Genomic DNA, 15,482 nt, shown 5'->3' on the forward strand with positions numbered 1-15,482 from the left:
TCGTAACATGCTGGCCGTGAATCCGGGTATCGGTTCCCAATTCCCAAACCGCTGTCTATATCATGGAGGTCAAAGGGCATGTCCTGTAGGAAACCAGCAAAGTCAAAATGATGTATTAATAATAACGCCTTTTGTGTCTTGTGAAGGGCAAGCTTGTCTGTCAGGGAGGTCTCGGAGAGACATGCTGCTATATTAAGACATTCATTTGGCAGACCACAGGCAGGGAGCTGTCAAAGACTTACCGACGAGCTGCCTGAACGCACCGAAAGAGGAAAAATAACACGTAACGGCCGGAACCCTCCTATAAATGAATCTATACAAAACGTAGGGCTCTTTCAACATCAGCGCTGCCTCCCCTTTACTTTGGAATTTTGTATTCTTTTTTTGTACACAATTTGTGTGCGTTTTTGTGTATTTACCAAAATTTATATATAATAAAGTCACAATACCATGACTATCTTACCAGACAATCCAGAAGACGAGCCGGTCTTGCAATAATAATTAGCAGCTTTTTGACCAGCTGGGTTACGAAAGCAACCTCGGAACTTTCTGACCTCTCGTGGGCCTGGAAAGAAAAAAACAATATTCTGAAAAAAATGACATTTTAAAATAGTGTGCATGAAATCTAGGCGTCAATATTTTGAGCAAAACATATTCAGAACATGATGCCACTTTTTTTTTTTTTAAATGCCATTCAGTCCTAAGCCAGGGCCAGGTTGAGAAGGAAGAAAGGAACCGCCATGCTTTGTTCGAAGACTCAAGGACAAGTTCCCGGTTTAAAGTTCTTTCTAAAAAAAACAGTAGACTTGGCCTACTGGCTTCAGTGGTTTGCCATGTGCTTGGTGGGTGAACCAACAGTCTAATCCAGGGGTGTCCAACCTGCGGCCCTCCAGCTGCTGCAGGGCTACATCTCCCATAATGCTCTTTCAGCTCAATGGCTGGCAGAGGAGTATGGGAGATGTAGTCCTACAGCAGCTGGAGGGCCGTAGGTTGGACACCCTCGGTCTAATGTAACAGAGAAATCCCCGTCAACTTTTTACAGGTAAACCTCCATCCCAAGGCACCTAATACTAGAGGAACTCCTCAACGCCTTTAACAGGGAATTGTTTTGCCATACTGTATATAGAATACATTGGCTCGTGTTCACGGTATAAATGAGATCAGTGCTTTCAGCCATCTATGGGATGTTAGACGGATCCTTTTGTCTGCAGGCATCAGGCTGGACAGCACCGCGTTAGATACACAGAGAAGATACATGTGGATTTACCCTGAATGAAAAGGGCCGCGGCATTACAAGACACATTGTCTGCACTATATATACAAGTCAAGCCAATCAAGTGGACAACCCGCTATGTAGAGGAAGATGGCAACGTATAAAGGAGTCGTTCGGGCTGCAAATGCTTATTGATTGAGCTGTCGGCTCTGACTTCTGAAAAGCCATTCTATCACAATTAAAAGAACATGCTGTTTTTATAACACAAGCCTCAGAGGAATCTAGACGGCTCCTTTATGTGCCAGAACAAAATCGATAGCATCTGATGAGCTGGTGTTACCAAATAATTCAGAGCTTGATTTGCCCTCAGTAATAATAAGATAGCTGGTACCCCCGGCGGTGTGACACACATACACACGCTTACAAGTAACTTTACACATTCTTCATTAACAGTCCCGTCTGGAATAGCAATGAAGCCGCAGAGGGCACAGAGCTGGTAGGGGCACAATATAGATCATAAATCACGGAAGATCATAAAAGACCATCTCTCACGGGGCTTCAAGGAATAACCCTCAATAGCCTATTAAATTAAGATTTTACAGCACATCCCTGAAAAATGGCACTGGGTGAGCCGGAGAGTGACAAGGTAACCGGCAATCAACCCCAAGCGCCTGCGGGCATGATATTTATCAGCAGAGGGACAGAAGTTCATTTAACAAAGCTTATTAAAACCCGCACAGACAGACTCCTCCAGGGCCTGTAAAAGCAGGAACGAAGGGTAACCGTGTTTAAACACAGGGGAGAACCGACACACGGAGGCAAGGATGGTTTTAATAAGCATCTACCGCCATTATTTAGCATTTGATCCCGCGTAATTACTCCAGTCCTTACCACTGGGATTAGTCAGGTGATCGAGCCTGGACCATAAAGAAACAAGCATCTAATTACAGCAGTATATAGAACATTAAGTATGCACGGAACGGATATATATGCAAATCTCACAATTAACGGAAGACACAATTACACAAAAAGGACTCATAACTAGCGGACAACCAAATTCAAACTGATCCTTGGCATAAACCGATGCTCTGGCTCGCAAAGGGTTACAACGAATGGCAGAGAGCAAGTCTAACTCTGTACAAAAGAGCAGAAAACTACGAGACTCTACCAGACCTCGACCGCGGACAATTAACTTGGTAAAAAAAATGAGAAACACACAATCTTGCGCTCAAAGGGTTAAATATGCCATCTGCGAGTTATAATGTTTTCAGGGCATATAATGGACAGAAAACACAAAGCCAGCATGAAGTAAGAAAATAAATAAGAATAAAATCCCAACTTGTATGAGCCATTCGGCCAGGATCTGTGCACATTTCTGCGGGTCCGGCATCCTGAGGAACATTTCCCCGTCGATCCTCCGCGACCGGACCACGTCCTCCAATGGCTTGTTTATGATCGCTTCTGATAAGAACGCGGCGTTATATACAGAACCGCTTCCACGCTCGTCGGCTTGATGCATCCCATCTAATTAGCCATTCCCGGTGACGGCATTCTTGTCTGAAGGTTAAGGGGGTCTTCCCTATTTTTTTCCCTTTCTAGTGGGTGGGGGCTGGTGGGAGAGGGGAGGGGGAGAGAGAAGGCTGCATTGGGGAGGCAAAATGTCATTCCTTTAGAGAATGGAAGGAAGAGGTGAGAGCCAGGCATACACCAGCCCCTTTATCTGATAGCCCTATCAGTCACTAACTGCAGCCAGCGGGGCATGAAATTAAAATCGCCGTCCTCCTCCGGGGATCAGAACAGCCAATAACCGCGGCGTAGCAGTCACAACACTGTAATTGAGCTAAAACACAGGACAAACACACAGGCTTCGCGGCAGCAGACAGATCTATCGGCACTTATGCCCTCATTAAGAGCGGACTCTTCCCTGGATCCAAGAGAACACTTACTGATAGATTCTAGCACACGCGGAGGAAGCAGGAGTGTGTAACCGCGCATGTTGTTTAGCCTTGGTATTTCACACCTTGTTCTGCTAGGTCTGGTGAATTTACCAGCACTAATTATTTTAGCAGAAGCCTTCCCATATACCGGAGATCTGCGTTACAAAAAGCACAGGTTTGGGTCTATTTTTTTTTAATGGGTTCTAGAACAGGAACGCACCAACTCTGCTGTAATTGAATACATCTTTAGTAAGATGGCACTGAAAACACCCTTTTCCCCACAAAGCTCACCTGTCTATTCAATTAAAGCCAATCTATGGAACGTATTGATCTATGTAATATTTAACTAAAGCGAGCCGCTGTATACATATCTCTCATCTTTACTACGCACCCGGAAGGGTTAAAACAACCAAGGAAAGTGAAGGTCACGTTTTTTGGAGAGCCTTATCGGGCAGATTTAATCCCCATGAAGTCACTATCGGCGATGGCTCTAAGGAGGAAAATGAAAGGCTTTGCTTTCCCTCTTCAATTATCTCACCTCCAAGATGAGTTTTAAATAGAATAGATAAAGACCTGAAGGAGGCCGTCGGAGGGATTTAGATGGCAAAGATGACATAATGAAAAAGAAAAACTAAAACAAGTAAAAGGTCTATTTGTCAATAGTAGAAAAAATGTCCCTGTTGGGCAGATTCTATAGGACTTTTTCACTTGGATTGCGTCGGTCCACACGTTGAATTAAAAGCTAAAGGAAATCATAATGAACACTGGTGGTAATATAGAATCATATAGAATCTTCTAGCTTCTATAAAACCTGGGCGAAGGGACATCCCAGACTTACCGAGCACCGCTCCTGTACTCTGCTCATGGATTACGTGGCATAAGTGGTAAGCAATGTGGCTACAACCTAAACGATATACCTATACAATATAATATACCTATACAATATAACTAAACAATAAAAGTTACGCCAAATAAGATCCCCGGGGCACTGAGTGTTTGAAATGATTATGACGAGTCTTTATGGAGTCTCCGTGTGAATGACGGTAACGTATATCCCTGCAGATATCTGTCCTAGAGGGCTGTACAGTGTCATTTGGCGACCTATGGATGTCTTGAACCCACGGTGTAAAACAGTCCTATTACAAATGCCCTGTGGGTAACAAGCTAAAGCGGACACTTCGTCAGGAATGGTTCCCTAATAAACTTATAAAACAGAATACTTTGTCTTTTGAATAGAAATGATTAAATCCTCTGATTACATTTCTGAGAAAGGCCGTTGGATATTGGATTTTTTAGAGCGAATACGGAGCAGAACCAAAAGGATCGGCGGATTAGCACTCACATCTCGCAGAAGTTTTGTCAGCTTCTCTTGGAGCTCGTAAAAATATCGCGACGTGATGAGTCCGTCCTGAGATTTACTAAGGCAGTCCCGAGCCAGCTCAACAACTTGGTGATGGACAAAATTAAGGACGCCATCTGCTAAGGGGTTCTCTGGTGCGTTATCGGTGATAAGCTCGGCCAGTCTTTCCTCCATTTGGGCAGTTGCCTACAGGAAAAAACCACAGGATTCACAGAACGTCACTTATATTTATAATGCAGCAAGGAATCGGGGAAAAAACAGTCCAAAACTACCAGTTACCAAAAATAACGATTCTATACGAATTTATTCAGTATTGAAATACGTTTAGCTCTTTAAGTGTCTTTAGTATAAGGTTAAAAAATTCAGGCAGGGCTGCCAGGTGCCTTTTCACGCCTGCCCCGCAGACACCCAATGTTAAAGATGCAGTTCCTTTAATGCTCCTTTTTATTAATCACGGCTGTGAAGTACAAAAGCTCACCTTTGGAAATCTCTCTTTATAGATGTGGTTTACCAAAACAATCTCTCCATCATAACTGATGGGAGAGCGGCCGGGGCTAGAATAAAACAAATAGGCAAGTCAAATAAATAGGTATGAAAAGACATTTTAATTGGAAATGTAAAAATAATTACGGTTTAACACGTACTGTTCAGCAAAATCATCAACGCTTTGCCACATGAGCAAAAAAATTGCTGCTTGCGTATTAAGTTAAAGATTTAATAATACTGGCGGATCACTGGAAAGACAAGGATGTTGAAAGCAAAAATACAGTTTTAAAGAAAAAAAAAACGGAGCCTCATCTTAGAACGTTTTATAGATGTGTCTGTAGAGGAATATGGAGCGCTAGCAGCGAGCGGCTGGCCTCTTCATCACAAGGTCACTCAGTGATGAATCTGCTCGTCACTTTTACTTATCAAAACCACACAAAGAATACAGCAATACAAAGTATCCGGCACCAAGGCCGAGATACACCTGTATTACTTACATGCGTTGTGGTTTTGCAATAAATAGAAAGGAATACGTAATGTTTGGGGTATAAACCATATGGCTTATTTCACATCAGTTCCAATGCTGCCCCAAAATGATCTAATTATATATATATATATATATACATATATATATATATATATATATATTTATATACATACATACATACATACATACATATAGTATATATAGCAAAACAAAATGTGCAAACAACAAAATGTTATTTTAATGAATTTCCCTGAACTTCACACAGTACTAACCGGCAAATTATGGTCTTAATTAATGGAAAAAATGTTATGAACGGCCCTTTGGACAGCGGTGAAGCCTACAGATGCTATGGAGGGGTTTCTTAAATATGCGGTCCCCGTAATTTGTACACGTTTGGTACGGTGGAGTTTTATCTCCTTTAAACTACAAATCAGTTTAATGAATAAACCAAAGAGAGAGAATGCCAGGCTTTTGATGATATTTATATTCATACATTATAAGAGACACATTTTTAGGGACGAAATTGTTTTTTTTGGAGTCTCGGGTATACATTGGAAACTTTGAATCTCGCGTCAGAGGAACCAATGAAGGCTGAAAGGCGCTATAAACATTTCCAGATTTTATCGCTGTGTATGAGGCAATCGGGTGATTTCAGCAGGTGAGACGCAGTAACAGGTGGCGCATGCTAAGCAGAAGGATCCACTGAGTGTCGATGCGGCCGTGTAATGCGGTGACGCAATCCCCGGCCCTCAGACCCCTCCGGGGACAATGAGGTAATGCAGATAAAGAAATAATTACACACTTAAAGCGTGCGAGAGGCAGCGGAGCGTGTCGGCAGACAGAGTGTTTCATCATTCGGGTTAACAAACTCCATTTATTTACCGTGTAGAGGTAGTCACCGGGCTCTACGGCTCCTCTACAAACCCTTTCAGTGCCGGGATAAAGAAGACTAAAGCAGCTTTGTCTATGACTGTGTGGGTATTTAACTAGACGGGGACCCCAGCTTCTAAGCGCAGGTTAAGTGGGCTTTATGGAACCGTGGTACAGAATCGGGTACCAACTCCCCACTTTAATGCCTTAATATGCAAACTATTAGTTTTCCTTTTCTCACTTTGTTAACTTAACCCATTCCTCAACAGCCGGCATAAGTTAATTTATCAACATGTCTCCAATTGCTTGTCAGACACACGTGGCTGGGAGATAAATGGCATGTAACAATCAGCCTGCCTGCCGTCAGAAAGCACGACTATAGCCAATGACAGGGGGAAAAGCAGAAATTACCTAAACATGTTATAGACGACACGCGTGTAACCAGCTTTCCCGCAGGACAGGGACGGCGTGAAACCGGAACGCATGAGCGCTCGGCACATTTATAAACATAGAACGGGGACACCGGACAGAGACAAGTGGGGAAAAATGGACACGATATATATCCATGAGACCCCTGGACCCCGAAGCGATATCCCTTGGGGTTAATTACAGGCGACAGGTCCACAGTGAAAAATAGTGTATTAATATTAAAAAAAAATAATAATTAACCGTCCTGGTGAGCCTTCGTTTCAAATGTGAGGAAAAGGGGCTCAAAATAATACCTGAATAAGTCACAATATCTCAGTATGATAATGGCCCTTGGGAATTAAATGTGTCAAAAAGGAACATTTATTAAACTGAATATAGTCAGCAATAATAAAAAAAAAGAATATTTGCCTCCCGGGCAGGACGGAAGGTAAATACAATCTCGACGACACATCAGGAGGGCTGATAAGCACAGTATGGTGGGAAGAAATTCGAAATCTGAAAGGATTGTATGAATTTTATCAGTAACCTTCTGCCGAGCCGAGGAAAAAAAGTGGGAATTTAAATCAGCTTCATTTTAAAACCGGCAGCCAAAGGAAGAGAGAAAGCAAAAGGTTATGGGAAGAATCCCGAGGGATATGGAAATTTGCAGGAACAAATCGCCACCGAAATAAAATGTCAAATTAAATATGTGATTGAGTGTGGCAGGGGATGCGGAGGAATGCATTGCATCATAAAACGGTATCCAGCTATGAGGTGAACATCCAGCGAGATAATTACACGGCTAATCGACTAACCAGGAACTCCGCGCTCGCTTTAAAGGCAGGCAGGATTAGGTCACCAGGAGCGGAGATATTATCGCCGGAAATGTTGCCCTAATTATCGCATTTGTCCCCTTATTAATTATTCGATTATTTCAGAGGCTTCCCATTTTATTGTATATTATTAAAGGTTACGTTTTAACGTGTTTTTTTTTTGGTGCACAAAGAAACCTCCTACTTTGTGATGGAAAAGGAAGGACTTAATCTGTAATTTGTACTGGTGGGGAAATGGGGAGGTTTAGATTATGTTACCTGGACCGGTCCAATAGAGGACATGAATGTATCTTTAAATGATCACCTGGGAGGTAAGTTGCATGCTGTAGAATCCTTTAGGGAACATGTAGCTGCTCACCTGAGGCTTCTGGATCGAGGTCTCATGACTGGTGATTGGCGTCCGTCCTCGTCAGTGATGCTCTCGGTGCTGAAATGTTTGGTCAGGAAGTGAAGCTCGTCCGGCGTTGGTTGATAGGGAAGTTGGTGCAGCTTCTCCTGAGATGAGCATGATGACTGAGTACAGAAAACACAGAAAAGAAAAACACTAAAAACGCATGCATACGGGACTGCCCATGAGTGGAGATGGAGGAGAGACCAAAGTTGAACAGGAGGGGGAGAATGTCCGCTATCTTATGCCCTGGGCCATCTTTAATCATAGTGGGGACCAGGGCAATCGACCCCCGTGGGCTTCCCTAGGACCATCACACCTGCTCCAGAGCATTGAGATATATCATATAGGTGCACAGACTCCCAAGGAGGAACCCATACTAAAATGCACAGTTCCAGAGGCTGTACAGAGATCTATTGATTCTTAAAGACCTCCACCTCCAAAAAGATTTGTTAAAATGCAGCTCATTTTATCGACACACACTGGCTATTTTAATCACTACCTCACTAACTCCACTACCTGAGCAAGTCATGCAACACCTTCCTGCTGAGTGAGGTTTTTAACTTCAAAGGGCACCCAAAGCCACAACGTTAAAGGGACAGTTTAATGCATTAAATATAAATATATTCATATATACACATACATACATATACACACACACACACCGATCAGCCATAACATTACGGACCACCTGCCTAATATTGCGTAGGTCTCCCTTCACCTCCTGACCTGTAGACCTTTGAAGGTGTGAGATCTGGCAGCAGGACCTTTAAGTCCTGTAAGTTGCGAGGCAGGGCCGTCCATGGGTGCCATGTGTTCTCCAGGTAAGAGAAGCACGTGCACCCAGACATCCACACTCACCATAATCTTTTTTTAAGCACTTACCTGAGGCAGAAGCTACAGCTTCCCTTTTCCATGATTCGACTATTCTTGCCACTGATTGGCCAGCCAGTTAGTGGCAGAAAAACTCAATAAAATCAATGGGAATGGGGGTCTCAATAGAGCCTTGCCTGTATATCACATGCAAGGGAATTTGTTCAAATGAACATCCCCCGAATAGAAAATAGATGGGGGGTGGGGCAAATTTAAAGGGTATTAAGTGTAGTATTAAGGATCCAAATTAAGGAAATCTAAATGCTTTACAAGTCTGGGTTTTGGTTAGTAGAACCAGGCATCATGTTGGTGGGTTCTCCACTAGATAACCACATCTCATCAAAGACCCGCTAGTAAGAAGAAACTGTGCAATTGTCGGGATCTTAGCGACTCAGACAGGTCCACTTAGGTTAATCACTCTGGGTTGGCGGCCACCAAACTAAATGAATAACCATAAATAAAACGCAAAACAACTCAGAAAGGAAAGGAGATGCTCGTGTTCTGGGCAGACGCGGAGTACAGGGAACAGGCACCAAATGACGAGTACAGACTGGAGAAAACCACAGGCGTGGGAACAAGAAACACAACGACAAACACTCACTGAAACCGTTGAACTGGGAGTGTTGGTTCCATATCCCGAAGAAGGCAAGGATGCCAAGGACCAGCGGCGTCCATCAGTCCTATAAACAAAACAAAAGGGAAAACCACACGGTTACGTTCTGTCTGTCCCCATTAGCGGTGAACGAGTCTATGGATGATCGCGTTTCAGGGTGTAATTGAAAACTCAGCGTGACGGCCACAGACAGAATGAATCTAGACGGATGTACACACGTTCACACGCAATCTTCTCGAAAGCTGCAAAGCACACGTTTTGACACATTTCAACCCGTGATAGGCAGCGGAAAATAAATGAAATTTGGTTATGAGGCTATGATTACAACAAATTACCCGACGTTTCCATTTCCACAAACCAATTCCAGATCAGAACGAGAAAATAGCATTAAAAAAAGCTCAGTCTAGGTCAAGCCTGAGCTCCATAATAAGCTACGTATATCCCACCCCGTCATTTACGGCGGTGAAAACGCAACAATTATTGGCCGGAACGCTAGCATCTTATTATAAATAGCAATGTATTTTCCTCAATAAAACGTCTAAGCGAGACATCTTGTCTTTTCACGTTGCACCTCATAGGATGCCTAGAAAGCTCCCGGACGCCCCTGGAACGTTTCACTCGTCATGGGGAAGCCCCGCGGAATAAAGTATTTTCTCCCTGAGCATTAACCCCAGCGCTGTATACAGTAACGCAGGGAGGGATTGGAGAAAGCCTGGTTTATCTCCATCGAGGTTTGGCCGGGCAATTAAGACTGGAGTCATTTTTGGAGTGACCGCTCTAGCGAGTATAAGATGGACATTACACGGAGAGAGAGAACCCCGATTGATCTACAACATGTAACGTTTGCAAACAGAACAGCGCCATTATTCTGGATGCTTCTGGTGAACTGACAATGTGCCCCCATTCATTTGCAATTAATCAACAACTGAGACGGATATGGAAAGATTGCTTTCACGCATGCTGTAAAACCGGCCTAAGAACGTCAAAGCAGCCATGCAAGAAGCCTTGGGGTTTGTGTATTAGGCGATCCGGGCTCTTTTCACCAAAGGAACGTTCTAGCTGCCTGGGCTTCCATTGGCTGAGATGGCAATAAGGCCATTTTACTACAGAATGGCGGCCATACTCCGAACACGCGTGTAGAACGGTGTGGCTGTGTCTCATGAGATGCAGGCATGATACAGACACACAATGGAGGGTACGGTACGCGTGCTTCCTACATCACACACTTTCTTAATGTTCATGTGCGCAATAAACTATTACACAATGTCATAGAGCTGAGGCAAAAAACCTCAAATCAGAGGATTCTCATGCAAAACGAAGGGGGGGGGGCGGAGCTCGTTACCTGTCGGCTCTGTGTCCATGGCTGGATTGAAGAGATTATAAACACGTATTTAGGATTTGAAACACATGGAATCCCATTAACAAAATTCAGAACTTTCAGATTACAAATGTGCACAGCTGGCCTAAAACATATACATGACGGCCGATCTGAACGCTGCTTAAAATCACAAAAATTCCCACGTTTAACCCATTTTCAGGCGCTGTGTATTTATTAAATTACAGGCAACGAGTTTGCCCCGGCACCTGGCGAATAAGTACCAGCTTCAGCTTCACAGCCTAGAGATAAACGGGCACAAGTTTCCTAATTAGTATATTTATAATTAGCAAGAAATAGCTGTCTCATTGTCTGAACACAAGTGACACAGATAAAGGTGCTGTTCCACTAAGACAAAATGGCCTCTACAATATGAGGCGGCCCATCTGTGTACTCCGAGTGCGCACTCCATAAACTGCTGGTTTCTATTATTAACAATCACATCCCATTCATTCACAGATTTAATTTGTGAGTAAATAGGGATTTTGCCCGATGCAGACGCCAAATGCATAATTACTGCCCCCTTGTGGTGTAATGAAGAAAGGCACTGGTTTTCGCTGCTAGCGAGTAAGACACTTTCAGCTCATATCCGCACTCAGTCGTAAAAACAGATGTAATGCGAGCGTCTCCGATGGTGGGGATTTCACACGGTAAACGGCCGTCTTTAATAGAGACAAATGAGTCTCTGCATTATTGCATCGGGGGGGTCAATAAAACATTTAAAATGAGAATAAACCTGACATTTCCATGAGCTGCAGGACACCGCAACACATTCCAATAGAGAAATGGGATAAAGGCAGCTTTTTATGATTGACTGCCTGCGAGGAAGAGTTATTTATCTCCCAATATTTATATAAGGGAAAGGTCAGACAGCGGAGACATCCTCTAGAGCTTTAACGAGCCTCAGCATGGAAATACTTCATGGTATCTCCGCATCCATTAGTGAGCCCCGCACACCCCGACCCCACCGCGCAGGGCGGCCCCGCACACCCCGACCCCACCGCGCAGGGCGGACCCTGCACACACCCCGACCCCACCGCGCAGGGCAGGCCCCGCACACACCTCGACCCCACCGCGCAGGGCGAGCCCCGCACACACCCCGACCCCACCGCGCAGGGCGGACCCCGACCCCACCGAGGTTAGTGACGTCTGCGCCAACGTGTGGATTATTAGTGGGTCGGCGAGGTCCGTACAGTGACGTGTAGGTAATAAGTGTGTAATTTCACAGTAAAAGTTTCTATTGTCTGTTTATATATTTTTGCCAAAACCTTCACGGTAACTCTCCCTCCGGCGGAATATCATGAATAAGCCGACATAGCCACAACGGATTCTTGTTCTAGCAAATTGCCAATGGCCCTTTATGAATGTCATGATTTATAAGAGGTATGATTATTCGGTTTACACCTTTATTCAAGCAGGGATTACAGCTAACATATACCACCAATTGGCCTTCTCGGATATCATTAAACAATTCGCTCCAAGCCGAGGGACCCGGACAGTCTGCCCATTCTTCCAGAGACTCGGGGGGCCAAACTAAGATCCATGCAGGATATATTCTAAGCAAAACGTACATTCCCACCATCCAAAATGTTACATTTTTCTGCAATCAACACAAAGACCACACACACGAACACACACGCACGTGCCACCTACCTCCGCGCAGGAACAAAGGAAAAGTGAGCAGCGGCATTGGGGGAGAAGTTGCGGGGGCTGTCCAGCGGGCTGTTACCTGTGCAAACAAAAAACATAGAATTTAGGGTCAGTAGCAAGAAAAGGCTGTGAAAGTTGGTCACTTGAAATAAAAGATGGACGTGCCAAGTAACCCTGTTCCATTACCAATTCTAATCGCACAATTTCAAATAGGACGTTATTCCTGGTAAGGTAAGATTTTTTAGTGATTTTCAGAACAAGTTGAATATAAGGGGTGCATGCGCGGAACGGATACTCTGGGAGTGCAATGACTGCGATGACCTCCTGTAAGGGGACGTCGCATCTGAACGTTCCTTGCATAAAACACAGAAAGGCCGCCGCGCAGCTGCACGCCGATCGTCCGCAGGTGCACCCCGCTTCCAGCCGTCCGCAAAGCCGTATTGTCATTTAGATCGCACGCAAACCACGGGGAGGCCAGCTCTGTTTGGGCTAATCTTTACAGAAAGAAATTCTGATGTCTGGAAAGAAATTTGCATTCGGTGGCGTACATCGAGCCGTTCAATAAACCGCAGCGCTGCCGATTACAGGCAATCCAAGATTAGGACGTCTTCTCTACTAACCACGATCCTCAGATGGTTCCTTCCGCGCGTGTTCAGTCCTGTGTTTTTTAAGCGGAACAAAGATTGTGTTTCTCGGAGTAAGACCGGACAGGAAAGCGAGCTGTGCATACTCAAACCCGAGTGCCACTCACACGGCGGACTTACAAGCGAGATGATACTTAAGTACTAACAAAGCAAAGCATAAAAACTATAATTCATCAATTGTAATCCCGCAGAGCCGCTTCCTCTACAGTGAACAAGACAGGAACACGAGTAATAATAATAATAAAAATGATTATAAATAACACATCACCCTTTAGTCTTTAAGGCGATTCATTGCAGCATTGGGGAGCCAAATCAATCATCTGTGTCTTACCTCTGCTCAGCGTTCCTTAAACTGACAAGTAGATTAAACACAAAGCCAAACTTTGCATTGTTTGGAAAAGTTAAACTTATTGCCTTATCCTTTGGCCTACGAGATGATGGAATCTATGAAATAAACATAAATCATCTACTTTAAAGGACTATAGTAAAGAATGTATTCATGTTTAATGTACCACCCTTTGTCCCAATCACAGAGCATTATCGTTAATAAAGGGTTAATATAACACTTCATGGCAGCGGATGGATGAGGAAGGCGGCCCCACCAGTCTCGCGTTTCTGGAGATTGCGTCAAAACGGAGAAGCGACTCGGTCCCGAATTCCCGGGAGAACCTTTTTACTGTATTCTGAGAAACGGGGCCGTAATCCTCTTTGCAAACAAGGAATAAAGAGTCTGATAATAACGGCTCGAGGAAGCTCCGCCAACAGTCAATTTCACAACAAAGGCCGACGCCGGAGACGGTGCTATAAGATAATAACAGCGCCTCAGGCGGACTATGGCCGTGATAGATTTATGAATCGGGTTTCAGTAATTACAGAGTATTTCCCAATCCAGTCCAACACGCAGAGCTCACACCAAGACACAAACAGACAACAGCCCCCCGGGCAAACAATCTCATCTTCCTACATGCGGAAATTATCTCCCTGAACAGATCTCTGCCTAATAACTAAAAAAACGATTTACTGAGCAAAAGAACGGAATCCAAAAATACCCAAAATTAAATAAACGCACTGGGTTTTGGGAAATGAAACAGCTTTTAGGGTAACTTATACCATCGTAACCCCCAAGCAGATTGATGAAGCTGGAGGTGTTCAGCGAAACGCGTTGTGGGACAGCAACTTTATATTTTTTGTCATAATCTCCCCCCCCGGGGTATGATAGATTTCATTATGTATGAGAGGTAGAATGCTAGCTGCACTTTGCTGAACCCAACCGTTCTTTTTATGTTGTGTAATTGAGAAAGTAGCAAACTGTTGATACATTGTTCTCATTGTTGTAGGTCATGTATACTTTATTGTTATTATTATTATTATAAGTTACATTGTTGCTGCATTCATTCCTAAAATTAGTGACAATTTCTCATTTTAAACTGCCGTTAACGAAAGGTAAAGCGATATTCAGCCCTCACTAGCAAATAACGCAGACTCCTATTAAGCTTGCAGCAGTTTTGGCTGCTTGACAGAGCCGGTGTCAGGAAAGCCCCCCCTGCTGAAACCAACGGGAGCACCTCTCATTAGACACCATTGAACTCTTACACGGCTGGCCAGCGGTGGGCATAGCGCCTGCGCACACCGGCAAGCAGGGTGTGTATCTGACCGAGCGCATCTCATACAAACCACAACGCTGTCCTGCATGGGCGCACGGAGCGCCCGGGTGTTATGGGACCACAAAATGAAATGTGAAGCTACGCACCGTCCATACAATTAAAGCAATGCATGAAAGTATGGATCAAATAAAATGTGTTTCCAATATCCGGAGGAGGGGGAGGGGGGGGGGTCGGTTCATATAATCTGTAATCTCTTAAATACTTTTTTTTTTTAAGCAAATTATTAGTACCTGACCGAAAAAATTCATATCTGAAGGAATGGGATAAAGTTAATATTCCCATCAAAGTACTGCCAAGAAATCGCCAAAGCGGACAAACGACATTTAAACACTGAAGACTTTTTCTTCTCTCCTCTCTCGGACGTGAATCATGCGCAATCTCCTGGACATTTCTTTCACGATCTCCATTAATAAGCTTGGCTCAAATACATCAGAAATAGTCAGGGCTTTAAATGGAAAAGTAATTTAAAAAGAACTTTGTCCAGGAAAAAAAAGGTGATTATATTCAAGGACTATTAACGCATTTAATCAGAAAGTTACCGCAATGAGACCTTCAAAGAACGGCTTAATACCAATCCTAACCGTCTACGCATGGAGAGAGATACAAAAAGATGTCGCCGATAACCTGGGACTAACCTATCCTCTCGAGGGTATAAGTAGCTCATCTTTCTTAATTTGTCAT

The 15,482-nt window shown here is 43.9% G+C and overlaps 1 protein-coding gene across 3 annotated transcripts in view; it reads right to left on the reverse strand.

Moving 5' to 3' along the window:
* Positions 1 to 15,482, reverse strand: part of MAST2 (microtubule associated serine/threonine kinase 2) — a 79,447-nt gene that overhangs the window by 12,614 nt on the left and 51,351 nt on the right. For 2 of the 3 annotated variants that reach the window (XM_053469932.1, XM_053469933.1), the window contains 6 exons: positions 12,497 to 12,572; positions 9,457 to 9,535; positions 7,953 to 8,107; positions 4,989 to 5,064; positions 4,493 to 4,696; positions 464 to 565 (listed from right to left, as the gene is read on the reverse strand). In XM_053469932.1, the coding sequence (XP_053325907.1) occupies positions 464 to 565; positions 4,493 to 4,696; positions 4,989 to 5,064; positions 7,953 to 8,107; positions 9,457 to 9,535; positions 12,497 to 12,572 (692 nt within the window). Of the gene's footprint in view, positions 1 to 463; positions 566 to 4,492; positions 4,697 to 4,988; positions 5,065 to 7,952; positions 8,108 to 9,456; positions 9,536 to 10,810; positions 10,832 to 12,496; positions 12,573 to 15,482 lie in introns of all 3 variants that reach the window. The other variant, XM_053469930.1, reaches the window with a different exon arrangement.

The sequence above is a fragment of the Spea bombifrons genome, chromosome 6, assembly GCF_027358695.1.
Source record: "Spea bombifrons isolate aSpeBom1 chromosome 6, aSpeBom1.2.pri, whole genome shotgun sequence".
NCBI classification, from domain to species: Eukaryota; Metazoa; Chordata; class Amphibia; order Anura; family Pelobatidae; genus Spea; species Spea bombifrons.